This window comes from Ambystoma mexicanum, chromosome 4q (assembly GCF_040938575.1).
Source record: "Ambystoma mexicanum isolate Mex_15411 chromosome 4q, UKY_AmexF1_1, whole genome shotgun sequence".
In the NCBI taxonomy this organism is placed as follows: domain Eukaryota; kingdom Metazoa; phylum Chordata; class Amphibia; order Caudata; family Ambystomatidae; genus Ambystoma; species Ambystoma mexicanum.
In genome coordinates, this window is record NC_090928.1 from 35,149,557 (window position 1) to 35,162,167 (window position 12,611).

Genomic DNA, 12,611 nt, shown 5'->3' on the forward strand with positions numbered 1-12,611 from the left:
GTGCCCGGAGTGCTCTAGCTTGCTGGAGGCTCGCTGGAGGGCTGGCTTGCCGCGGATTTGCACTCAAAATCTCGGACGACTGAAACCGCGGCTTCTGGAGTTTTTGTGGCTCTGTTAGAGGCTTGCCGCGGATTGGCACTCACAATCTCGGACGACTGAAACCGTGGCATCTGGAGTTTTGTGGCTCTGTTGGAGGCCTGAATTAAGTAAGTGAGCTGTTGTGTTACGGGGGGTTATCCTGACACGTCCCACCCCTCAGCAACACTTGACAGCTGGAGCCGGGGCGCGAGCGTGTGCGGCGCCCGGAGAGCTCTGGGCTTGTTGGCAGCCTGCTGGAGGCGAGTAAAAGAGGTACCGCCATAGGAATCTGACTTCAGGGGGGCGGTAAAAACACTATTTAGGGTCCTATTTTAAATTTTTGGATCTTCAGCAGCACATCACAAGCTTTACTTACTTTATTCTTAAGATAAGAGCATTGGGGTCTGAATTTTGGAGAGAGCATTGAAAGTTAAGCGCACTTATTGTGACCCTGAAGCTATTATTGTGCTGCTGAACTTATAAAACGTCTAGAGTGGATTAATACCAGACAGGCCAGCTTTATATATTAATAACGACTTAAAACAAAATAGCCCTATGCCTCCATGTAAGAAGCTTCAAGCACCCTATAATCTGCGACAGCGGAAAATAGGGAATAGCCCAACGAAAGGTGAGAGAACGATGGATAATGAGAAGCTATCAAAGCTAGCACCGGTCACCAAAGGTGCAATAACAGACTTTTTCCCAGTGAACCTGCATCCTGCAAATAACTCTACCATTATGGATGAGGGGGAGGCGAATAAGACGGACCTGCAGGATCAAGAGAGCTTTGGAGATATTGATAACAACTCTCTATTGGAGCTATGTCTCTCTATGCAAAGATCGATGACACCTGCGGCGATCAAAGCATTACAACCGGCTCCGAGAGATCAAATTGAGGGAGCTACACAATCACAGAAAGCTGGCCTTGTGAGACTATCAACAACACCTAATTTAGAAATCCTCAATGACTCCGAGCCAGAACTCAGAGAGGAGGACGCAAGTTGTATTACATCACCCAGCCCCATAGACCTGGCTGAATTACAATCGTCGGTTGCATCTGTACAATTTGCACTCAAGATTTGCTAAAACTATGTGGACGCATATTGGAAACCACATTAAGTTTACATACACAAAACCCTGTTGCAGAAATAACTATTGTCAGACCTACAGAGGAGAGCTCGGGCCCAATTCCAACAGTACCCGAGATAGTGGAAAACCCGGAAAGGTCTCCTAATACAGTTAGCACATTTGAAGTATTTCTTTCCCGTAAGCAGCGGAGACTGGCTAAAAGAGCTGCAATGAGAAAGAAGGCTGGTGAGGTGATACCCCCGGTATTGGAGATCGAGACACTAGGGAATAATAAGAAAAAACCTAGGAAACCAATTACAGGTGGGGGCAAACGTAAGAAGAAGCAAGCAGGCTATCTAACAAGCTGGGCACTGTCAGATGATGAAGGGGACCACGATATAGAAGGTGGCACTACTCCCGTACCTGTTAATATAGCTGACACTGAACAGCCAGAGGAAATTCATGTAATGGATGGTGAAGGTAACATACCAGCTGACAGCGATCAAAGCAATATGGAACCTGTGGTCAATCCTAAGAATAAGGAGGTTCCTCCTAAAGAGAACAGGATATGCCTCATTAAAAATTTGTACCAACAAAGTGAAAACTGCTGGCTTGCTAGCACTGAGCTAATGACTAGATTCCACGCTGTTCCACAACTACGAGTACTAAGATCAGACGACTTTGAATTTGTTGAGCCGCTGCAAGTGCCCAATGCCAATGTCTCCGCCATCCATTGCAAATTTATTTCTTCTGCTCAATTGATACGCAATTACAAAGAAAGTCTTCGAGATGTCGACATCGAAGTAGATACCGATCCTGACCAGGAGGATCCAAATTGGCCACGAAAAATCCCCTTAGTGGTAAAAGAATCCACCGAAAGTCTGCCTAAATTGAAAAGTGATCAGGAAGCGATAGCTGATGTCCAAAATGTGTTAACTTGGCTAGTATCAGCATTACCAAAGGTGGTGAATTCAAATTGAACTCCCTCACTTGTATCATGGAACTGCAGAGGTTTTAAGCATCTATTTGCCGCGGCAGGTTCTCTCCAGCTCTTAACTGAAAACACTTGTATATGTCTGCAAGAGACTTGGCTGAGGACATCTATTATCCTTAACGGTTATTCAATTTACCAATCCCTTGCGACGAAGGGAAGGAGAGGGAGACCTTATGGAGGGCTGATCATAGGCATTAGAAACACTGTTAAATCTAGACAGCTGGAGACATTATCCAGCGATAAAGTGATTGCAGTGGAAATGGAGAGCATAAGTGATGGAGGCAAAGAAAACATACTCATCATTAATCTATATAGCCCACCTTATGGAAATGGAACCGAACCTCTTCAAGAAGCTATTCATGAATTACTAGCAGCATGGGTGATCGATCCAATTAATAAATCGGTAATTATAGCTGGGGACTTTAATTGTCATATGCCAGGCGTAACTGTCCCTACGAATAATCCTCTGCTGAATCCAACAAATAATTTGAAGCATAAAATTAAAGATCCAATTGGTACCTCTTGGCAGTCATTTTTCAATGAATGGGAAATGGAGATGATAAACGGCAGAACTCCAAGTGACAATCCTGGAAACTACACCTGGCATAGTAGGAAAGCAAAAAGTGCCTTGGACTATATATTTGTGAGCCCTCAGATGGCCCTGAATGTAAGAGATTTAAAGATCACCACAAATGAATGGAGTGATCACTCTACTCTCGTGTTAATGTGGAATATAGGTGTGACAGCTACACATACTAAACCCCTGGGGGACATGTCATCTAATCACTCAGGCACTCGAATACGCTGGTCGGATAAAAACATTAACGCAGCTGTAAACTCGGTACAAACTATGGACGATAACATACTGTCCCAGCTCCAAAGCATGTCTTTAAATGAGTTGGAGCAATGGGCCACCACTTTTTCCTCTGTACATGCGACATCTGCAGTAAACCAAATAGCGACAGATGATAAAATATCAGTAACATACGACAAAAGTATAAGAGATGCCAAACGCAAGTTGAGAGCTGAAATTCGACAGGCTAAATGTACTAGCACAACCTTTGGAGACTACCATGGAGTATGCAGGACCCTAAAAAACAAATACAGAGGGTGGATTAAAGCCAAAAGAATTGAGCAAAAACTTAAGCAATGGCAGTCAATGGTTCAAATCATATGCTCCAAAAACTCGAGAAGCATATGGTCGTTACTGGGCCAAGCAAGGGGCAGTGGTTGTAGGGATCTGATCAACCCGATAAGTGCAAATGAATGGTCAGACTTCCTTACATGCCGAAATATCGCCAATGAAGAGGTGGGCAAGCCGGTAGAAAAGATGACACCAAGGTCCGTCCCATTTAACTTAACAAATGAACATTTAATTTGTAAAATTAAAAAGCTTAAGTCATCCAGGGCTCCTGGGCCCAATGGTCTTTCAAATGCTGTATTGAGGAGCCAGCCGGAATTCTGGGCTAAATTTGTAAGCATATTATTTGGTAAAGTACTAGCAGTCGGGAGGATTCCTAAATCATGGCAACATGCCTATTTAATTCCAATCTTTAAGAAAGGAGTCAAGAAGGATCCCTGTAATTACAGACTACTTTCAATGTTAGACTGCACTGGGAAACTCTTTGCAGCACTTCTTTTGGAGAAATTAGAAGAATGGGCGTCCAAAACTGAAATATTCAATACATTTCAAAGTGGTTTCCGGAGAGGATATTCAACAACCCATAATATTATTATCTTGGACACCCTGCGCACAAAAGCAATGAGGAAAGGAAATCCACCTTTATATGCTCTGTTTGTAGATTTTAAAGCAGCTTTTGACTCGGTTCGTCGTGAAAAACTGTGGGCAAAACTTGAACTATTAGGCTGCCCCGAGATCCTCCTGTACTATTTAAAATTACTGCATGAGGATAACACAGTGGCCTGTAGACTTAGTAATCAGGGGGACTTTACAGCGAAGATCCCACAAAACCGAGGTGTTAAGCAGGGTTGTGTGACGCCCCCATTCCTGTACAATTTGTTTACATACGATCTACCAGGTGTTATTTTAAGTGAACATAATTGTCCTCCTGTCGTCGGTACCATTCACTGTGCGGTACTAGCATATGCCGATGATCTGATTATTATGGATCACACATTTAGTGGCTTACGGAGGTCCGCACTGAAGCTCTGGGAATATGCTATAAATAACGATCTAATCATCAACCAGGAGAAAACTCAGGTGATGGCCTTTTCAAATAAGAAGATAGCACGACCCAGATTATTTCTGCATGACATAGAAATTAAATACACCCAACAATATAAATATCTAGGGGTCGAAATAGAGGCCAAGTTGGGTTACAATATCTGCATCCAAACAAGAAAACATCGGGCAGCACAAGTAACGTCATTGATCAGCCAATTTGCAAGGCAGAACTGTGGAATGTCACTATATGGTATCCGTCAAATCTACACCCAGGTACTAACCCCAATGGTGGTCTATGGACTGGAAGCGCTACTACAGATAGATTTAAGCTGGCTGCAAGTGATTGAGGGGAAGTTCTGGAGAAGAATACTAGGTCTCCCTCAATCTATCCCAATGGCACTGCTAAGATTGGAAGTTGGGGTTTCCTCACTGGGGTCTATTGTCCTGAAAAGGAGAGCAGAATTGTATTTAAAGATGTCCAATCAACCAGAGTCTCGGCTATTAAAAGAATTCAGTATGGAAAGTATAAAGGAATCCACCAAATGCCATATGAAAAAGGAGACCGAAGCCCTTCTGACGACAATATGTTGGACCATGAGTGGAGAGAAACTTACTGATCCTCAAAAAAAAGCATTATCTAAAAAAATCGACCTTTGGGACTGGCTAGAAAATTATGCACATCTTGAGAAGCTTCAAAAATACAAATTTATTCATTACATGCTCTATACATTTAAACAAATGCAGCCATATTTATCTCTCTGCCCCTCTAGTAGACTTAGACGATTTCTACTTTTACTGAGGGTTAATAATCTACCGCTGCTGACTAATAAAAGCAAATATAATGGTTTAATCTCTACAGAGAGATACTGCAGACTTTGTAAGAATAAAGGATGTAAAGAAACAGCTTATCATGTTCTCTCCAGATGTGCAAATATGATGGATACTTATTTAGTAAATTTCAGCAACTTTGTACATGACACGGAGTACATAAGGGATCCTGCCTTTTGGCAACGCCTCATGAACACTCAGAGTATGCAGTTGCAGATTGCCACCTTTAGAGTATGGTTAGAAATTGAAAGAACCTTGAAGATCTCTATATGAATTACCTAAACAGCAGGTTGATGATTACGGTAGTGGGTTCATGATCTCTGTCATATGTGTTTTAGTATTCTTAGTATGTGCAATCATTATTAAGTTTGAATGATCCGAAGAATTGTAAGTGTAATAAGTCCAAACTATGTTTGTGTTTAATGGTATTTTAAATATTCTCTTTTTTTTTCTTTATATTTCTGTTTTTATAATTGATCAGTTGACTAGCTGATTAGAACTAATATGTAATAAGTAATATGATGAACTTATATAATTTATCAGCATGTGTAAAGTTTAAATATAAACTGTAACACATTACTAATAAATAATAATAATTAACAAGCATGCCAAACCATCTATATGTTCATGGATAGTCATGGTTGGTCGTGGTTATCCATATTCTTCAGGATCAGGACCAACCATTATGTCCTTGCTCCCATGGACGCCATAGACCATGGTTGTCCATTATTTGTCCCTGATACTTTTACCATCCATGGTGTTTAATGTTTATCCATGGTCTAAATCATGAGCAAACCATGGGCATCCGTTGACTTTGTCCATTGTTAACCATGGTAAAACCATGGAGAGCAATAAACTTAAAAGCAGGGATGCTCTATTAGGAGGATGGATTATAGTCTGATTGGAAAAGGTGTGTGTGTCTTCAGAAAGGTTATTCTCGCTTTAGATTTGGGTCCATTATATACAAACATGTGTTGGGGTTAACCCTGAAGTAACTGCGATGGTTGGAATGGGTATGCGGGTACTGCGCCTCACTCCATGCTCAAGAGCCCAGTGATGTGGAATGTCTGATGTCACAGTAGACTGCTGTACAGCTCTCCGCTGGCCCTGTGTCACCGAAGTAGCTAATCTCGTACGGTGTTGATCCGTTGCATTCTGGTATTGCTAGCATTTCTGGTTTCATTTTACAATTCACAATATACATTTATCGCTGGAAGAACAAAAATGCAGAGTAACACCAGGACGGACAATCTACACCCATCTGACAAGGTGAAAGCTGTGAAGGTTGTTGATCTCTTCCTAAACGTTTGCAATTCTGTATAGCCGTAAGCTCATATCGTGGGCAAGCTTTATGGCTAGCATACGCTATTCATCCACTCTCATTGGCAGATAGAAGCTTCCAGTAAGGGGGCGGAGTAAACGCTTGAATTACATAATAGAAAATGCCGTTAGTTCAAGGTCAACCCCCAACCATTTTTCTATACGATGGACCCCAATCTAGAATGAGAAAGCCTTTCTGTAGTGCTCAGTCTGGTACCTTTGTTTTCATTCTCCCACAGCTCTAAAACGCCATTCTCTCCTCCCCCCGTGGCAACCTTTCATTTAAGGCGCTGCATCTACACCGGCATTAGATTTCTGACTTCAGCTGCGGTAGCAGAAGAGCGGGAATCGCTGGTGAAGAGACCCAGTGCAGTTAGGCTGGCCACAACGTCGGAAACTCACAGAACTGTAGCACCAATTGGAGCACAGGTGTGTAACCTCCAAGGCTCGGTTAGGTCCGCCATTTCCTCTGTAACCTTTCAACTGTATCCTTAATTGTCGATCCTTCCAATCCACATTCGTGTACCCTCCTGCTGTATCCCCTTGTTGCACTTTTCTCTCCAAGCTGGGCTTGAGCTATGTAAAACCTACCACAAATCATTGGATGACCTTTCAATCATAGCATGGATTGTGTGGCCATGCTGGTAGCACCCAGAATCAGTGATGGGTGATTTACAGCCTATAGTACTAGTCAATACTGGGGCACGGGATGTCCCATTTTAAAGCTGACATTTTTACACGGAAAGTATCTTTCAGCAGCATAACATATTGCACAGGACAAGACGTGTTGGGGCTGGTAATGCCCATGCCACTGCTACTTATTTTTGTCGGAGGCTGGTTGTGTTGAGCATTTACAAATCAGATTGTGCATGATGTCGTGTCAGGGCCAGGAGAAGCCTGATTGGTTCAGTGCTTAAAAGGAAGGAAACACCAAGTCAAAATGCTCTATCTTGGCACAAATGCACACACCTCACCCAAAGCATTATTTTAGCCACAAAGTAGATTCAACCATCATGTGTGAGACTTAAAAATACATTTTCGCGATAAAACACATGAGAGGAATGTTGTAGATAAGTCTGAATACATTTTAGATGTAACATTGCTGCATAATAGTAAGTTAAAAAAGGGAAATTCCTGCAATAAAGTTTAAGAGCAAACATGGAATGCAAGAAACAAGTAGGTTAGGATCGGAGCAATGAACATGATAAAACAGAGGATGTCAGGTCTTTCAACCAATTAAGAAAAATATAGCGAGCCGGGAAAAGCTGCATTTAGAAATGTGTCATCTGTGAATCTTAGTGATCCGCGTCATCACTGCCAAGATCTGACTTTCCTGGAACTACTATTGTGTGCCACCATCTTTACACAGCGAGAATGTGAAAATAACATTACCGCTTGTATTCATGTTTCGAGGTCTAGCGTGATGATTTCTCACATAGAATACCGTTTTCCATGTCAAGACATCTTCAACCGCATTCCTTTGTCTGGAGGTAAAAGCACAGAGCAAGACATGAGTGTAAGGTAACATGCTTACAACAGTCCCCAAGTAGACGTGTCAGGAGCGGGAGTCCCGCAAACCTTATGCATGCGTTGAAAGTCCAAAGCGGCGTGTGCCCATTTGATAGGAACTTTGCTGGCAATTACTATTGAATCGCATTCCAGTAGAGCGCTTCATCCCTTTTGGCACTGACCCTCACAGGATGTAAGATAATGTGTGTCAGGTTTCCATGGCAACCTAATACCACTGACCACTTTTGTATCTTGTGATGTGTAGGTGAAAAGAATGGGAGAGAGCCTGATGATGCCGAGTTGGTGAGCCTCAGTAAAAGGCTGGTAGAGAGTGCTGTGCTCAAGGCAGTTCAACAGTACCTAGATGAAACGCAGCACAAAAATAGACAGACTGATGGAAGCCCCGTTGAACCATCCAACAGTGATAGAAACGGCAACAGCAGCAGAAAATGAGAATCCACAAGCAACAATGAAACACCTGAATTACAAAGCAACCAGCAGGGTACACGCGTGCCCTTACACACTCTCTACAAGCTTATTGATGTCAGGCAGCCTGCAGTGTGCTTTTCAGTGCGTTTTTTTTAATTAAAGTAAGCTGTGAACTGACGGATGTTTTTGAAGAAATGTTCATGGTCGCTGTGTTGGCTATTGAGAAGTAGGCACAATCTAACACGTCTGAAAGAGGTATTGGAATACAAGGAGTAGCTTGTACAGCGCAAAGTTTTGTTTTTTTCTACTGGAAGTACCCGGAATCTCATGGTCCCTGTCAGACGGTGGGCTGAGGTTGCGTTTGACATGCGGGTTGGATGGCCACGGAAGGAAACTTTTTGACAGTGTGTGCAATGGCATCCACCCCCCAACCTTTGAGCTGCCTGACTTCCTGATACGCAGCAAGACGGAAAGGAAATCCACACATGTACAGTTCATACAAAGACAGCAGTCGGTGCTCTGCAACTTATCTCTACAGAAGCTCAACACAAAGGATATATACAGTGATGTAGTATGGTGGACGTTTCTATTGAATATTGTGACACTATGCAGTGTTTTCCAGTGACAATGATTTACGTAAAATATATTTTTTGACAGAAACCATACCTTTTTATATAAAAAATAAATGTGGCCAAATTAACGAGAAGATTTGTGTCCTCCTTTGTTGATGATTAAAGTCCAACTGTGCGCTTCAATTGAATGTCTTATGCATGGTGTATTATTTTATATCCTTCTCCAGGAAAGAAACATGGAAGAGACATGAACACAAAATCTGTGTGCCGGAAACCACCGGCTCTGGTGGCCAAGCTGCAGCAGATAAAGGAGCTCTTAGCGAATCCAGAGATCAGAGCAAAAATGTTCAAGGAAGTGTGCGGATCAGGAGCCAGCAGCGGCCATGCCCAAGCATCACAGCCATAGTGTGTATGGCCCCTATAAGAAGGTCCAAACAAAACTTGGTAGCCATTTCCTTGTGAAAGATTTGGCATTTTAATTGCTTTTTACGAATTGTTTTCCTTTACCAGAAATTGGCAAGTGCTTGTGATCTGAACGCGACCAGAGACGGACTTTAGCCCATCAGAAAAGCATACTTTCATGTTATATGCATCAATGTGGGCCACAGTATATACTACTGACTACCTCAGCTGTGAGCTTAGTGACAAGGAAATACAAATATTGCTCTGTCTTACGTAAACTGAGATATGGCCAGGTGCAGACTGTCCATTGATCTTAGCAATTGCCCGGTCAGCCGGCTGCATCAAAGCATACAGGGCTTATCACTGCTGTTATACGCACCCCTCTAACCTTCCTCACATGGTCTGGGCTGTGACAACAGAGAAAACACATATAGGATCATCCTTCCTAAGCACAGAGATCCAGGTCAATAAACAACCGCCTGGGCACTTCTACAGATTCCGTGTCAGACCCTACAGCTCTTAGCGATCTTGCTCACATATTGCAGGAAGTAATGTTATGATGGGTTAAACCGGGTTGATACATATATGTGCCTTTATTAGTGGGGATTGACAACTGCAGTTGGCGGTAGCAGCCTCAGGGCAAATATTTAATGAAGCCCTAAACAGCGTGATCCTATTTGATCTCTGTAAGCAAATTGTTACAACATTCAGTTCACAACTGTTTTAGGCACAGGCCAGATTTGACTAAAGGTATTATGTTGAATACAGGAAGGTAGTGCATTGTCCTCACATTAAACACGTCTACGATTTTGTTCTTTCAGCCAATGTTGTCTGCATTCTGAACCTTTTTGTTGCTTATATTTATCATAAAGTGTTGGTGGTTGCTTTGCTGTAACTGCACATCTACGATAGAATAATCTGGCGTCACTGTTTGACTGTCCTCCGATATTTGTATGTTGTCTTTTTAGCGAAGAAACGTTTCAGTGCTTTGATACGTCAAAACGTGACTTTCCGACAAGGCATTGCCTCTGTGTGTGCCTTCTTTATCTCTACCAACTTTCTGCCACAGATTAGGGAGCAGTATTAAACAAAAAAATGGGGATCCACACTATGGACAACACCGTTTGTTGTCATTATTCATTTGAGTTCATCTAGAAGAGTTTTTTTTGTGCTCAAAGAGTCACAGGTAACAAAAACATAAAGAAGTGTCTAAGTTATCAACATTTTTAATAATGCAGTAAATAGTGGCTTGATACATACTTATTGACAATACCTAAAACCAGAAACCAATATTTTTCTTGAATAGTAAACATTATTTTCAAAACTGCATAGAGTATACAGTCCAATTTGCGAATGGGAAACAAACAAAACAAAAGAGATTAGGAACAGAAAGAACGCATGAACGTAAATCAGACAATCATTAGTGCTCCTATACAGTAGGCTTGTTACTATTTTGAAGAGAGACCAGGTTATCTATTAGTATACTCCTGATTAATTGTTTTTGTTTTTTTGTGTGTTATAAAGACACGATCAATAAATGATCATGTTTGTAGCCTTTCAGATTAGGGAGCATGCAGCGTTGGTGCCATGTTACCCTCTTTCAGAGTATCAGTCAATGAACACTGGATAACTTGCTATACAGAGCAAAAAAAGGAAAATGTCACCGTATGGAAACTTCATTTTTATTATATAAAATGTCGTTTGAAGCATCAACCTAACTACAACAGGGGCCACTGTAAATACAAAACGTTTTGATGTTGAAGTTCTAGAACATCCCCACTTTGTGGATTTTGCCTAATCAACTCTTATTGTTATGGACAGTTTTTAATAATTACGCAAGATAAAAACAATATCTTTTGTCACTTTTTTGTTGCCGGTATATGGCACATGCTATCTTGAAGAGTGATTCTTGCTTGGCCTCATGTACTGGGCATAGAAGCCTCCCATTTTAGGGCACGCCCTCTACGTTAAATGTTGTAATTTGGTGTCTTACTTCCAAAAGTACTTTTGTGCTGTCTAAAAGTATGTTTAGTGCCCTCTAAAAGCAGAAAATGTCCACCCTCCTTAAATTCTAGGAAGACCGCAGTTGTGACCTGCTAAAGTATCTTCTTTCCTATATACAGGAAGAATTGTTGTGTATAGCTCACGTAGGAAACCATTCCTCATGTTTCTAAATACTGTATCATCTTGCTCTGGCATAGCCTCATAGTAGTGGAATGCAGCAATTCCTGTGCCTTCCTGGGGCTCCAGGCGATGGCAGAGAAGATGGGAGGACCCCAGTTATTTTACTTCGGGCCCATGATGGCCACGGCTCTCTCATGCCTCCCTCATTCATCCCCTGATCTTCGGGTCCTTTGTGGAAATTGGAAAATGGATACAGGAAGGGCTATACACAATGGAACATTGTAGATTGGCACTTATAAACACAGAATATGTCACCATGGGAATTCGATTGACATCCTAGATAACAGCTTTGGCTAGCAGATGTCACTCGGAAACCCTAGGTGTAATATGTCCATGTTGTTGATTGTTTGCTATCCACGCTTGTATATTTTTATATTGTTTACTGCAGTCTACTTAAACACAAGTTCAGTGTTTTTATATTTGCTTCAGCTGAAGAGTAAGATGAATGTGTGCACACTCTGATGCTGTATCAGCACTGCAACTCTAGATGAATAGACAATGCTATATGAATGCCATCTTCAATTTAATAAAAACATATTTTAGAGATTTCAAAAGAAGTCATCTCTCTGTCTTAAGCCAAAAAACCCTTTCTTTTTATATGTATTTTACACCATAATGCCTTTTGCATGTTGCATGAGTGATTATTTTTATTGCACCAATAAAATTAGCACAAATATGCCATTGCAGATTATCTTTGAAGGCCACGCAGGTCTGTTCTTTGAACAATAGGTAACTGGTGCCCAGAAGTAAAATCCCCAGTTTTGTATTATGTGATCGGGAAGTAGTTTATTTACCTTTTTTAAAAGTAATCTAGATAATCCACAGGTAATCCACAGGTAAGTGTAACACCAAGAACGAGGCTACATTTCTTCTGGCGGCAACCTTGTACAACCCATGTTCTCCAATGCTTCAGGTATTTGGGATTAAATTACAATGTGTGTCCTGGCTTTTCGACATAACCAGCAATGGTTGGAGAATGTTCTGCTCATTAAATGGTAGCGTATACCATTTCATCCTGGATGTTGTGTGTATGGAGCTCATG

At 41.6% G+C, this 12,611-nt stretch overlaps 1 protein-coding gene across 2 annotated transcripts in view; it reads left to right on the top strand.

Moving 5' to 3' along the window:
• AKAP7 (A-kinase anchoring protein 7) overlaps nucleotides 1-12,248 on the top strand; it is a 1,276,362-nt gene extending 1,264,114 nt beyond the window's left edge. Inside the window, exon 9 of one of the 2 annotated variants that reach the window (XM_069607404.1) lies at nucleotides 9,211-12,248. In XM_069607404.1, coding sequence (XP_069463505.1) covers nucleotides 9,211-9,389 — 179 coding nt within the window. In that variant the 3' untranslated portion in view covers nucleotides 9,390-12,248. Of the gene's footprint in view, nucleotides 1-8,247; nucleotides 9,118-9,210 lie in introns of those variants that run through there. The other variant, XM_069607403.1, reaches the window with a different exon arrangement.
• The last annotated feature ends 363 nt before the right edge of the window (nucleotides 12,249-12,611 follow it).